The sequence below is a fragment of the Pagrus pagrus genome (genome assembly GCF_965226575.1).
Source record: "Pagrus pagrus genome assembly, chromosome: 1".
Lineage (NCBI taxonomy): Eukaryota > Metazoa > Chordata > Actinopteri > Spariformes > Sparidae > Pagrus > Pagrus pagrus.
In genome coordinates, this window is record NC_140185.1 from 1,262,484 (window position 1) to 1,278,486 (window position 16,003).

The window sequence follows — 16,003 nt, forward strand, 5'->3', positions numbered from 1 at the left end:
GTGGTAAGCAACTTAACATCAAACAAGAGAAGTGAAGAATAAAAACTTTTAGAACAGTCAGTGTATGACTCTGCTGTTGTACAGTACAAGTTCCTTCCATTACAAAAAATACATATCCTCCTGATGTTGATGACAACGAATCTGCAGGAATGAGTTGTCTCAATGATGTTGGCAGCAAAGGACAGCTGGACATCTGGCGTCACATCGTCGCACTTCTTCATTTCTCACCATGAGAATGTTCAAGGTGTTCACATGCCACAGTGTCATGGTTTCTGTCAAAATAAAGAGATCTCCTGTATGTGCCTGTTAAGGACACTCTTACACTCCAGTGACACACTTGGAGGATTTAGGCTACATAAAATGACTGTAAGAGCCCTGTTAAATGTTTCAGAGTCCATCTCCTCTGGAAAGCAAAGCAGCAAGAGACATTCATTTATAGAAAGAAGGTAATTCCTTTCACAATGTTAAAGCCCTATAGAAAGAGTGCTTCATGCATTGGGCACTGTTCAGCTAGTGCACACACAATGTCATCCTCAACCTCTGTGCAGCCTCAGTGCGAGGCTATGGCATACAGCAGAACAACAACAGGCCTCAGCAGTGCAGACAGCATGAGGACTCCAGGCGACTCATCCAAGCAGAATGTCTCCAAACAAGGTTTCTGCATTTTGGTAGGGAGCATTTGTATGATATTTGTCAGCCGAGAGGCTTTCAAAACACAATGTACTCTAAAGTTCTTAACCTGACTTATGTGGATGTGTCCAAGGCTGTGCAGAGACGTCGCCTTATTAACCATACAGCAATGCCAGATGGATCTCTTTACTGCTCTGTGCTGCTTTATTGAATCAAACAGAAGAAAAAAAAAACTCCATATTACGGAAATTGTAGGGAGAAGAATGGGTGCATTCAATGTGTGTGTGTGTGTGTGTGTGTGTGTGCGTGCGTGCGTGTGTGTGTGTGTGACTAAACCCAATAACCCTTCGACACAACATACAGAGGCTTAATTTTCAGTGTTGCATAGAAAATGCTCTGAGAGCAATTTGCATTTGTCAAGCCTTTTTTTCAGATAGTGAAGAGTAGAAAATTACCTCGAACTCTACTGGAATGCAATATGAGACGAAAACTACTCTCAGTGCCAACGCCTACTAACAGCACTTTTATAATACAAGCACTAAACTCCCACCCATTTTTTCTTCTTTTTAACGTGCCCATTAGAGAATAAAGGTAATAGCTCTAACTGCGAAATCTAAACCACCTATTGAGTTAATACAGAAGCCCTAAACACTCATGGGTCCAACATATTATTTCCTCCATTTTCCTGTGATAACAACTTAAATTCTATTTGTTTTCTTGAGATCACAAGTTGTTTATGTAATTATCACGACATAACAATTGTGGTTTTCCCACAGATAATAAAGAGATCATGAATCATGAGAAAACTACTTCATAAGCTTCTTAAGAGTGGAGCATTAAATACATACTGCTCTGTGGGGTGGGTTTTGGGAGTTTTAAAGCAAACCACATGAACTTGCTACATTTGTTAAGATGCCCTGTATGGATGCTGGCATGGCACTGCTGATCTGATAGACAATAAGCTTTAACAAATAAGAGGGAAGAATCTTTTCTTGTGATAATGGATTAATTTATCTCATTATCTCGGGATAACAAAGCTCGTTTTCAAAGTGTAGCAACTGATTTGAGTATCCATTATTAATGGCAAAAATTCATTAAAAGCTCATGTGATTTGCTTTAAAATTCCCAAAACCCACCCCATAGAGTAGTGTGTATTACCAATCTTACAAAATAATTATCTCATGATTAATATTCTTATTATCTTTCATTGAAGCAAACATCACGGAAATTTGAAAGGAAATGGCGTTCCATCAATTTGGAAGAATCTCGCTTAGTCTGGAAAGATAGCCTTAAAATATATAGGAAGGCCCTCCGCAATGCCAGAGCAAGCTATTACTCGTCATTAATAGAGGAAAATAAAAACAACACCAGGTTTCTTTTCAGCACTGTAGCCAGGCTGACAGAAAGTCACAGCTCTACTGAACCATGTATTCCTACAACGCTCAGTAGTAATGACTTCATGAGCTTCTTTAATGATAAAATTTTAACTATTAGAGACAAAATCCATCATCGCTTGCCCTCAACTGGCACTATTGTATCTTTAAACACAGGAACCTCAGAAACAGTTACAAATTCGGACTTATATTTAGACTGCTTCTCTCCCATTGACCTCCACCAACTAACTTTGATGATTTCTTCATCTAGACCAACAACTTGTCTCCTAGACCCCATCCCAACTAGGTTGCTGAAAGAAACTTGACCTTTAATTAGCTCATCTCTACTAGAAATGATCAACCTGTCTCTATTAAGGGGGTTTACGTACCACAGTCCTCTAAACTAGCTGTAATTAGACCGCTTCTTAAAAAGCCTAATCTTGATCCAGAAGCTTTAGCCAACTATAGACCTATATCCAACCTCCCTTTCCTCTCCAAGATCCTTGAGAAAGCAGTCGCCAACCAGCTATGTGACTTTCTTCATAACAATAGTTTATATGAGGATTTTCAATCAGGTTTTAGAGCACATCATAGCACAGAGACGGCACTGGTGAAAGTTACAAATGACCTCCTAATCGCTTCTGACAAAGGACTTGTCTCTGTCCTGGTCTTGCTAGATCTTAGTGCTGCATTTGATACCATTGATCATCACATTCTACTACAGAGACTAGAACACTTAATTGGCATTAAAGGACCCGCATTAAACTGGTTTAAGTCCTATTTATCATTTCGATTTCAGTTTGTACATGTTAATGATGAGTCATCCCTGTATACCAAGGTTAGTCATGGTGTTCCTCAAGGCTCCGTGCTTGGACCCATACTATTCAACTTATATATGCTCCCTCTAGGAAATATAATTCGGAAACACTCCATAAACTTTCATTGCTACGCAGATGATACCCAGTTATACTTATCAATAAAGCCAGATGAAACTAATCAGCTAACTAAACTCCACGCATGTCTCAAGGACATTAAGACCTGGATGACCTGCAATTTTCTGCTGTTAAATTCAGATAAAACCGAAGTTATAGTACTTGGTCCTAAACACCTTAGAGATGCATTATCTAATGATATAGCTAGTTTGGATGGCATTAACTTGGCCTCCAGCACCGTCGTCAGGAATCTGGGAGTTATCTTTGATCAAGATACGTCCTTCAACTCCCACATAAAACAAATTTCAAGGTCTGCATTTTTTCATCTACGTAACATTGCAAAAATCAGGCCCATCCTGTCTCAAAAAGACGCAGAAAAGCTAGTCCATGCATTTGTTACTTCCAGGCTGGACTATTGTAATTCTCTATTATCAGGCTGCCCTAACAAGTCTCTAAAGAGTCTCCAGCTGGTCCAGAATGCTGCAGCACGTGTACTGACAGGAACTAAGAAAAGAGATCATATTACTCCTGTATTGGCCTCTCTGCACTGGCTCCCTGTAAAATCAAGAATAGAGTTTAAAATCCTTCTCCTCACCTACAAAGCTGTTAATGGTCAGGCACCATCATATCTCCAGGAGCTCATACTACCCTATTACCCAACTAGAGCATTACGCTCCCAGAACGCAGGATAACTTGTAGTTCCTAAAGTCTCCAAAAGCAGAATGGGAGCCAGAGCCTTCAGTTATCAAGCTCCTCTTCTGTGGAACCATCTTCCTGTTTTGGTCCGGGAGGCGGACACCCTCTCTACCTTTAAGAGTAGACTTAAGACCTTCCTTTTTGATATTGCTTATAGTTAGGGCTGGCCCAGGCCTGTCTTGGACCAGCTCTTAGTTATGCTGCTATAGGCCCAGTCCGGGGGACAAATGATACACTGAGCTTCTCTCTCCTCCTCTCCTCTCCATCTGTATACATTATGCCTGTATACATGCCCCATCTCTGCATGTCGCTGACTTCACTTCTTCCCCGGAGTCCTTGTGCTTTCTAGTCCTACAGGCTCTCATGAATCCTGGCTGCGCCCGGGTCGTGGATCGTGGATGCGCCTACTGCCATGGCCCTGCCTGACACCCACCACTACTGTCGCTAATATTAGTCATATCTCTGTTACATACGTTTCACTGCTATTATTGTAATGCATTACTACATACTATCCTTACCGTTAACCACTACTACTGTTATTACTAGTAGTCACATTTCCATTATGTGCATTTCATTATTATTGCTGTAATACCTCTTTATGTACTTTCATTCCTGTCAACCATCCATTATAATTGTATACATTGTGATCTCGTTGATCTGCTCTGTACATGCGACATCTATTGCACGTCTGTCCGTCCTGGGAGAGGGATCCCTCCTCTGTGGCTCTTCCTGAGGTTTCTTCCACATTTTTTTTTCCCTGTTAAAAGGGTTTTTTTGGGGGCAAGTTTTTCCTCACTCGAATCGAGGGTCGAAGGACAGAGGGTGTCGTCTCTGTACAGATTGTAAAGCCCTCTGAGGCAAACTGTGATTTGTGAATTTGGGCTATACAAATAAAATTTGATTTGATTTGATTTGATATTGGGAAAACCACAATTTTGTGATAATGACATAAACAAAGAAAATTAACTTGTGATCTCGAGAAAACCAAAAAAATTTAACTTGTTACCTCCTTATCAAAACAGAGGAAATCTTATGTTTGACCCATGACCATTAAGGGCTTCTGTACGTTAAAGCAATTCTAGTCTCCTCCTTTTTTTTTAACCACTGTTAAAATCTTGATTGTTTGAGTCTTGATTTAGAAAGATCTATATATATATTTTTTTTTTATGTAGCAAAATATACAAAAACAAAAAGAAGAACAGTAGCGGATCACCGGTCCTGCTTTTGATTTCGAAACTGAAAGCTCACTGCGATCAATTTTTTTTTCTAAATCCAAATTGTGACACCCTTTGTACACACTGATTTAGAACACTTGTGGCCAACACACATTTAGCAACTTATAATCTGTCTGCACCTTGAAAGTCTGGAAAAGTGAGGTCTAAGGAATAAATAAATAAGTTACATGGTAGGAAGACTTTATTTAGCTCATTGTTCTAGTCAGGTGTATCTGCACAGTCTGTGACATTTCAGATATTATAGTCATCAGTGCAGAAAAAGTCCCCTCTGCTGTGGGTCGGACAGTTCTGGCCTCCAGGTTGTCCATTAATTCCTGATAACGGCAAGAACCCCTCATGTCCTCTTTGAATTCTGTTGCACTGAAATTAAACCGTATTCCTCCTTAGCCACCGTGGTGGGAAAAACACAGGAAGCAGAACTGCTGACACTTAATTTCTGCTACCTGCAGTACACTGCTAAGGAGTAACTGGAGCATGCATCAGTTAGCACATACAGCCTGCTGTGGGGAAGACAATGTAGGTAACAGAGCCTATGGCCCTCCACCTGTTACTCAACCTGTAGCTTCTCAACCACTCTGTTGCACTAAGGCAACACCATCTGCCGTCCACACCAACAATAAACACCTACATGGTGCCGCAAGCATGTGTGTCCGTGTACAAACTATATTGTGTTTTCTTTAAATACATCGACCGTCTCTGACATATCTCTGTTCCTTTAAAACCTTAAAGGGACAGTTGTAAAATAGTAAAGAAAAGGCTCTCCCACCATCAAAAGTCTAAACAAAACCTGCAAGCAATACTGAAAATAGGTTTAAACACCATGGACAGTGGACAGCAATAGACATTGAGGTTCTTGGGAAGTGCTCCAAAAAGAAGGCTTAGAAAAGCTTTATTTATTTTGAAAGGAGGTAATCCAACAAAAAGAATCAGGATTCAACATTAAAGAATACAACATCATAATGTTAAGAAGACACTGATGTTCACAGCACATTAATCACAAACAATGAAGAATTAAATACTTTGGCCTATACACAAAATAACAAGTGAGCTAAGTAAGTATGAACTCAGTACCACGACCTCGTCTGTGAGCTAAACATCTGTAATCATGTCTTTGTGCAGCCCAGTGTACCACTAAAGTGTGTCATTGACCCACCTATCCACTAGAGGACAGCGTGTGAGTTTGCCTTACCTAGGCGTGAAATGTACACACATGTATGAAGGTGCAGTACCAGAGTGGGGGCCAGAGTGACAAGATCCAAGGACAAACATAGTAGACAGAAACAGTTAGTCCAGAGAAGAGGGTGGGGCTAGTCATAGGTAGGGATGTATACCGAGGACCGGTACTTTTTGGTACCGGTTCCTAATTGGGTCGGTGGGTTTTTGAACATCTACCCAACTGTCACGTAATTATGACACTGCCGCCGTCGACAGGTGATGACGCAGCGCCTCGTTGGCTCACTCTAATCAATCATCATGTTGGCGAGGGCCAAGCACTCGAAGGTTTGGGATCACTTTATCAAAGTGAATGGAAACTCGGCTCGATGCAATCTTTTCCAAAGCGAGTAAAGTTAGCAGCCTGGCTAATGCTAAAGACTGCAGCGCCGTGGCAGCGGCACCTGGTTTCGTTTCTGCGACGTCAAGTCATGGTAAGTTTGTTGTTAAGTTTGTAGTCATTACAGCATCGATTTTAGCACCACTGATATGTTACGTTAATCCTGTAGGCGGCATGAACCAAGCAGCAGCTACCACAGCTCTGCCGACATTGCAGACGACCCCATTCACAATCGCCAGACAAATGAAGATGACAGCAGCTCAGTCAGCAGCAGCAGAGTACACCAACAATTCGAGAAAGACTGAAAAAAGAACTTGCAGTTTACAGAGATCTTCCTCCTATTCCTACTGAACATGACCCTGTCCACTGGTGGTGGGGTAAGACAGACACACTTCCATTACTCTCACAGCTGTCTTTCACCTACCTCTGTGTCCAGGACTCTTCAACGCCGTCTGAACAAGTGTTCTCAACCACTGGAGACACACTCTGTCCAGAGAGGTCTCGGCTGCTGCCAGAGAAAGTAAATATGTGGCTTTTCCTTTACAAAAACTGTTGGGGCCAAATGCGGCAGGAGAAGTGCCTCCTCTACACTGTTCTGTTTGATGTATGGGTCTGTCTGTACTTACAGTCTGTTGGGTTGAACATGAAGGGGTTTTTGCCATCTCCCTAGTTTTCTTTTTGCTTCTGAGAAGCATTTGTAATTGCATGGCGTCTGTTCTGTTGAAGCTTTATTATGACCTTGTGGTAATAAAAAAAAGGTTGAATCTTTTAACATCTTGTAACCCTTTTTATTTTTTACACAAAATTACAAGATATATATAAGAGTATCGATAAGTATCGGTACCGATAAGGAGTATCGGTATCGGTATCAGTATCGATAAAATCCTAACGATATACATCCCTAGTCATAGGACTTTAAACCAGGATGCCATGGTCCAAATCCATTGTGAAGACAACAGGCATTGGTGATTGTTTTAAAGCGAGCGATTATTTTAAGTTAAACTATGAGCTTTTTCTAAACCTTACCAAGTAAGGTTTTGGTGCCTTTATTTTGAACGTGTAATGAAACATTTCAGTTGTTACCTCCACCAAGGAGGTTATGGTTTTACCCAAGTCCGATTGTTGGTCGGTTGGTTTGTCAGCAGGATTACTCAAAAACTACCGAACAGATTTCCAGGAAACCTAGATAGAGGATGGGTCTCAGCCCAGAGTAGACCTAATTAACAGGTCCAGATGAAGAGACTTTATCTGAGAGAGGAATTTTTTCTCACTTTCTTTAACATTGCAAGACAGGGCGTGTCCCTTGATTTCTCTGGGAATAATGCATGGATCATGCTAAACAAAAAATAAAAAAATATTTAGGTGAAGCAATGATACAGGGCTATAGAGTTTGATTTTGGATGAGGCTGACTGAATTAAAGGGGAATGTGGGGCTCTACTGAGTGCCATTCTAGTTAATTCATTTATTATTGCTAACTTGAACAAGAATGACAACGACAATTGAATAAGAATGTGTTGTTTTACCAGGTAGGCGACCTGTGGGTTTATCACATGGTTTGGTGTGATAGTGGATAGATTACAGTTAGGGTTTGAGTCCTGTGTCAACAATGCCAATTTTCTTTGTACCATAAGTGCTGAAAAACGCAAGAAATAAAGTTCACATAAGAATTTAATTCTGACACCAATCAAATCTGATTGATAGATTGCCAAAGATTCCCACCTCTGCAACATTACATCAAACAAAAACATAACTTTGTAACAACAGAAAGAAATCACTTTTTCATACTTTTTGGACCTGATGCCCCAAGCTCTGATAAAACAAAGAGTGATGTTGAGTGTTTGTGATGCTCAGGGAAATTTGTTCATCATGTCTTTATTTTTTTCAGTTACTGAGTTACTGTCAGAGAAGCAACATGCGTATGTGTTTACAGCACTGTGTGATGACATGATTCATTGCCTTTCACATTATGTAAAATGTGTACATACACTTGATTAGTGACAGCTGACATCAGTGTTCCCATTTGGACTGTTTTCTTTATGTCAAAACAAATATGTAGGTTAATAAACCACATAGAGGCAGTGAGTGATGCCATTTCACTTAAAAATATCATACATTTCACAAATGCATACTGATCCAGCAACAGCAGAGAGCGTGGGACTGACCTGGTCGTCGTATCTGTAGGTTAGAAACTGATCTTCTGTGGCATCCTCCATGAAGCTGCCCTGAGGTGAGAGGGCAAACTCTGGCAGAAACACTGCACTCTGGGGCTGACTCTCTGCACACTGACAACACAAAAACATACGCGCACGCACGCACGCACACACACACACACGCACACACAATTTCAATGAATCAGATGAATCAGTATCCAGGCAAAGTGCATGGGCATGACATTAAATTCAGATCATTATCATGCAACACATCTGTAACACACACAAACACAAGCACACATGGGTAATAAATGTGATCTCAGGCACTCCCAGGTTAATTTAGGAAGCTAAAACCTGGACCTAGCTGGTGTTTTCTAAACAGAGGCTATGAAATCATCTCCCCAAACAGGCCAGGCACCCCACCCTTCTTCACCCCTCCTCCTACTCAGCTCGCAGAGAGGAAAAGCTGTGCTCCGACATGACAAAGCCCTCTGCTGATCCTTTATACATTCTGCCCCATTTGAATATATTCAATTCATTTCAGGTCATTTTTACACAGCAGTCAGAATGTGCAATGCTGGATTTTGGGATGATCAGCATAATCCAAAGGCAGGGAGGGGAAGACTGACTATTAGACTGACAGGGATTCAGACTGTGCTGGACACTGAGACTGGATAGGAATAACTGGCATCTGGCATTTCAAGGGATCCCCAGAGAAAGACACAATGTGTGTGTGTGTGTGTGTGTGTGTGTGTGTGTGTGTGTGTGTGTGTGTGTGTGTGTGTGTGTGTGTATGAAGGTATATCAATGTCAAAACAACCAGAGAGATGCGCAGCAACGGGTGTGTGCACGCATGAGAATTTTGTTATGCGTGCGTGCGTGCGTGCGTTGTTACGTGCAGACTGTATTTCACGCGTAACAAGAAGCTGCGTGCGTACGAAGCAGCGTGCGCACGTCTGTCTGTCACTGTTTGACAAATGTTGTCACGCGTTCACACACGCGTGCGGTCGCAGTTTCTGATGTGCGACCGGAAGTTGATCTGCACCGTGCGCAACACACCGCGTACTTGGACGCCTCGCGTGGTTGTTCTGTGTTCCATGTTCATCCAGTAGATGGAGCCATCGATCCAATACGAGATACAGACATACAGGCTTTTACATGACATGATTAATTTGTTCCATGAAGACAGAGAAAGTGTTCTGTTGCTGTTTCTTTTACTTTGTTTCTCACATAAGACACAAAATCAATGACAAACATTTGTAAGTTAACCACGCCCCCCGCAGGTGATCAGTTCATTGAGAACTGCTGGGACCGCAGGAGAGGTGCGTTAGGTTTGTGCACCTCAATAGCTGCAACACACTCCCAGGACTTTTGTTGGGAGGGGCGGGGGAAGCATGCACTTTTATCAATGATCCACCGTCCTGGTCCCACTGAGGACTCGAGCAGCAGCGTTTTTTATACATACATATATATATAACAAAAAAAACACTTCTCCTCCTTCTCATTCTTCTTTTGAGATGCTGGCAGCAGTGTCTGACTCACTGCTGCCTCCCCTGGTTGACGACACTTCAATAAAATGAAAAGGCCAACTACGCGAGGCGTTCACGTACGCGGTGTGTTGCGCACGGTGCAGATCAACTTCCGGTCGCACATCAGAAACTGCGACCGCACGCGTGTGTGAACGCGTGACAACATTTGTCAAACAGTGACAGACAGACGTGCGCACGCTGCTTCATACGCACGCAGCATCTTGTTACGCGTGACATAGTTTGCGCACGTCATTTCCGCCTACATGTGAGCGTGTGACAAAAATGTTCAATTATCTTCATGCGTGCGCGCGTGCGTGCGTTCGCATAAAAACGCATGAATGTTACGCGTAGTCACTACGCGTAGTATGGCGGTAGAATCGTGTCATAATGCGTGCGCACCTATCAACTGAACGTGTCACACGCGCGTGCTTTGACGCCTGTGCAGCAAGCAGCGCCTGACGTGTAATGTAGTTTCCCCATTGACTTATAATGGTCCCCCGTTCACACGCACGTTCACGCGTATGACTGCTGCACGCCGGTAATCACACTACGCGTAGTGACTACGTGTAACATTCATGCGTTTTTATGCGAACGCACGCATTAACGCTCGCATGAAGATAATTGAACATTTTTGTCACACGCTCACATGTAGGCGGAAATGACGTGCGCAAACTATGTCACGCGTAACAAGATGCTGCGTGCGTATGAAGCAGCGTGTGCACGTCTGTCTGTCACTGTTTGACAAATGTTGTCACGCGTATAAAAAACCCTGCTGCTCGAGTCCTCAGTGGGACCAGGACGGTGGATCATTGATAAACCACTCATGACTCTACTGCTCCCAAGAGGAACATAATGAGAAACATTTATGACTGCAGAATTACAGTCCATTATGTCAACTGTGACACGTTGTGTTTCTATTTCTCACAACAGTTCATCTTAACTTTTCTTATTCTGAAGTTTAGCATCAAAATAAATAAAATAAGACTTCAGCTGAGTGGAACTAGAGAAAAGATGACAGTAGTGACAGCTAGCCAATGTAAATTAATCTTGCAAGACAATGAGTTTTCCTGCAAATGTTTCAAAATAAAAGACTTATAAAGCAATGAAGTGCCTTTGTCCACTTAAAGGATAGAGGGCTTTTAATTCGCAACAGGTACAGGAAGTGTTGAGTTTGTATTAACAGTATAATGCAGTAACTTTAACAGGGCAAACAGGAGCAGCGGATCAAAAGGAGGCTTTGTGCTACAGGCTACAAAAGCAGTTTGTAACGCCAGTGAGCTGCAGCTACACCAACTCATTACTGATGAGAGCACTGTGTTCACAACTCTCAACTCAAGACATAAACACCGCATCACCTGTGGAGCTGAGCTAATCGGCTATCCCACAGCTGCTGCTAGTTCTCTCCACCTAATGTTAAACCTGACAAATGCCGGTTCAGTTGGTTGGCACAAAATCCAATGGTTGAAGCACACACACTGGACACTTGGAGCTTTGTTTTGAAAAGTGCTGTATAAATAATAATATATAAATAATTTATGATTGTATTATTTGATTATATCTTCCAAAGTTACAGTCACGTATCTAAAGCGGAACCTCAGTTACTCCTTGGCTCAATCATAAATCTATCATAAAAGTGATCCCTGCAGACTAGTTTTTCCATTCCATATGAATATCAAAATTATTACTTTATATGTATATTTAAAGAAAACAGCTGTGGCTTTTTGCTGTCTCTTTGATTCAGTAAACAGAAGATAGCACATTTATGTAAGCCTACAAATGTGTTTGTTTGACAGCTGTTTGTTCTGATACACAGCTTTAATCAAGGTCAGTATTAAAAGTATGAGTGGGTTGACACTGAAAATACAAAGTCATGTCATATAGGGGCAGGATTTTTCATCCCAATAGAGGACTATGTCCAGACCAGGCCACTCACACACACACACACACACAGACACACACACACACACACACACACACACACACACACATGCACACACACACACACACACACTGACAGAAGGTCAGGTTGTCCTGTAGTGAAGTTACTGAGTCGTAACCATGCAGTGTGGCATAGAGCAGTTCCCCTAATTGAGTTTACACACCAGTGGAAGGACAGTGTCTGAACACCCTTTAACGTGCCAGCTCCTTGCAGCGGCTGGTTCACGCTGGATCACTGGCTTACTTCAGAGGAGCCAATAGTGGGATAATAATATGAGGAGGGCGAACCCCATCCCACGGGACAACATACTGTACCAGAATAGGCCGCTGTTACAGAGTGTGTGAAGGATTACTTGTTAAAGCTATTGGTGACGCTTCGGTGCAATAGGTTAGAAATCAGAACTTGAGGTTGTTAACATCAAGAGGTATGGAAGATATTGTCAGCTCCAGTGGCTGACCAATATATTGTAGGTCTTATACAGTATATATGCCACCAATATCAGAGCTGCTGCTGATATAGTCCATCCTCACTCGAAATCAACTCGCTGTTTTTTGGGTGTTTTTGTTACCTTGATCTTTGATCATACAATATGTGGCCTTGTGGAGGGCTCAGAGGGAGGCTCAGTCATACTCACCAACCTTGAAATACAGACCATTTCAAAACAAAATCGCTGGGCCTGGGGGTCTCCCCCAGAAAGATTTAAGTTCAGTAGAATTTGTTTCCTGCATTCTGATGACTTTTAAAGTATGAATAAACTAAATAATGAGTGCACTGCAACAGCAATTTGACATTAAATGGTTTTAATTTTACTTTAATTCTCAGGAAAGAACAGGCTTGCATTCATTTTTTGCCCCTGCTCCTTAGAGAGTCTGTGCATGCCACTGCCCACTGTGACCATTTAAAAATGCTTATTGTAGCCTGTAGCACCATCCTTAAGGAAGCATAGGTGTGGTCTTTCTCTTAGTATTCTCCATTTCTCTGTCCATACCTCACTAACTGAGAAAGAGGTGTGAGCGTGGATATATTTGGAGAATCTGGGCGTGAGCAGTTCTCTTCCTCGTCACTTACATGCCAGAAATCAACATTAGGTTTAGCGGCATTGTTGAGTTGTTGTGGGGATTATACAGAGTGAACAGTGCCAGAAACAAAAGGTGTGTAAAAAAAATAAAAAAAATTCTCCTGGGAAAATCAGGAGGGCTTTTAAGTATACTCAATAGATGTTTGGAGAAAGATTGCTTTTAAATCAGGTTTTTTTAAGGCGCATTCAGAGCCTAAACACACTGTAGCGCTCCTTCTCTTCCTCAATCTGTGCTGTTTCTCTGTCCTATTTGTATTTCAAGTAGGAAACAGGTATGCTATCCTGCCATCATAATCAGACTAAACTGCCATTTCTGTTCACTTCATTAAGTCAGCCTGACATTGATTTCCTGTTGGTACAAGGGTTTTTTTTTGTTTTGTTTCACACTAACCAATCAGTTGTGAGTGATGTCTCTGTATCACCAGTTTGAAATTAGACAATTCAGTCCTTTTTTGGTTGTTCACTGTCAATAGACATGTATTACCAAGTTGTTTTTATTTGTATTCTCCTACACCGAGTGGAGACTGATTTGTAATATGCTGCCCTTGGCTTTTTTGTCTGCCACCATTTCTTTAGAACAAGAGCTGATCTGAGTGGTTGAAAGTTATTTTTGATGGCAACAGTTTAGCAACAAGGTTTATGTGTGTTTACAGCTGTTAGCCTTTGTCAAACTGATTAAAGACATGCTGATTTCAAAAAGTTGCTATTTCTGTGAGTCAACTAAACTAGCAGTGCACTTCTATAACATTGCTGGCCTTTTTTATTCCATGCATTCTTCTTCCTTTTCAGAACTTGGCGGCTACATTACCCAAAATGCAACGTTGCCACTGAGTGACATCACTGGAGGGAATTGTCATATTACATCCAGCTTCCTTTTGGAGCCACAAAAGGCTTTATACTACTTTTTACACATATGCAGTAGTACTCCATAAGACCTGTGAACACACTTAAATGTGTAAAATCGGTGGAGTTACCCTTTAATGGAGGTGCAATACCTTTTAAAATTAATTATGTGTACAATACACACTTACTTACTTTAGGAACCTTTAAAAAGTGGTTTCTGCAGTTCTCTCCTGTAAACAAACCTCAGTGTACAAGGCTGATTCCTGTAAGATCATCTTTTTTTATTGTAGAGGTTGAGAGAGTGGGATGAAAGGCTTTGCTCTCATCATGTCTAAATATATAGGATCTATTTTGACCCACAACACCCTGTCCACCACTGGAGTTTACAGGCCCACTTCTGTCTATACAGAGGGCTTATGTGATATAAAATGTTTTCTACTGACCGATAGTGCTGAAATTTGCAGTGTGAGAATATTTTCAGTCACATACTATGTTTTTCCACCCATATTAACTCAGAGAGTCAAGTGCTGGGATCTACAATTTAGACTTAATACTCCCACCAGTGGTTTGATAAGGTAGATATACAAAGTGAAATAAACAGTAACATACATTTATTCTCTCCATGTTCAGGTCTGCTGCTTTGCTTGAATTAGTGTGTGTCTGTGACTACGGGCAGTTTTTCGTCTGTTTATGTTGAGGAAATGAAGAGTGGAAAGTCATTCTTAATGAGGGATGTTAATATCCATGAATGGGCTTTTGTTAACAGGTGATGATCTTAGTGTGAAACCCAGACTCTGGAGTGATACAACCATGAATGGTTAAGTCCAGATTCTGCTGATTGGGTGTGTAGTTACACAAGCAGGAGAAAGAGCTGTTCTCAACAGATAGAAACTGACAGATGTAAGTGGGGCAAATGACCTCAATTGTTTGAGCTAAGAAACATAATGTCTAGTCAAAAAGTTAAAAGAAATTGTAGTAAAAAGGTCGAGTACAAAAGGCAAGCATCAAGAGGGGATGTTGGGGGTTGTAAGCTGGTTAAGGTTGGGTAACCTTTGTCCCCATGGTTAAATAACTTCAAGAACTACTTGGTTAGGGGATAGGAAATGTCCCAGACATGAAACCAAAAGTTTACTGGGGAAACAAACAGCAGGTTGCTGTGTTCAACCTGCATGCACCTCCCAATGACGAATGTAAACACCTTGTTAACCTACAATCTCCCTGGACCAAAGGGGAAAACTTTCAATGGGGTAGCCCAGATTAACTGGCGTGGTAAAGACTTCACAAGTTCACCATTTGCACCAGGGCCGGACTGGGAGACTTTTTCAGGCCAGGAGTCAGTCATGTAACCAGGCCACCCTGGCCTTGCCCACACACACACACACACACGCACACACACACACACACACACACACACACATACACACACACACACACACACACACACACACACACACACACACACACACGGTGCATTCCAAATAGAAGTCCACACATGGGACCTATTGTACAATCTAAGGTTGGAATATACAGTAACTTTTATGTTTGGGCTGGTAAATACAGTAACACAACAATCCTCAGCAAAATCCACTAACACACTTAATAGAAAAGAATAAAGGTTTTACATAATAAGTAGTGCCAAGGTTACAGCTATACATAAAAAGTCATGTCATGTAGAATATCAACTGCCTCACTGGCACATATTTTTTATGTGTAGCCTACAATATAACCTAATAAACAAAGACAACTAAGTCCAAATCAAACAATTAATCAGCTATGAAGGGACAGCCTTCGAACACATGTTCACAGAACTCATGCACGCACGCACTGACAGACACATATATGCAATGTATAATACAGTCCGAGAGCATAGTTCCTAATAAGCAATCACATAATATTGACTAATATCTTATATAGGCTCTAATTATCATACCGGGGAATACTAATGAACCCCAACCTAAATCTAATGTTGGAATACATAGCTTTCATGTTTGGGCTGGGATACATAACAGCAAGTCAGCAACAGACAGAAAAATTCAACAACACTA

At 41.5% G+C, this 16,003-nt stretch overlaps 1 protein-coding gene across 2 annotated transcripts in view; it reads right to left on the reverse strand.

Annotated features, from left to right (window-relative positions):
- Positions 1-16,003, reverse strand: part of adamtsl3 (ADAMTS-like 3) — a 432,074-nt gene that overhangs the window by 370,116 nt on the left and 45,955 nt on the right. Inside the window, exon 3 of one of the 2 annotated variants that reach the window (XM_084353770.1) lies at positions 8,582-8,701. The exons of the other annotated variant lie outside the window; for it this stretch is intronic. Within the exon in view, the coding sequence (XP_084209896.1) occupies positions 8,582-8,701 (120 nt within the window). The remainder of the gene's footprint in view (positions 1-8,581; positions 8,702-16,003) is intronic. 2 annotated transcript variants of the gene reach the window in all.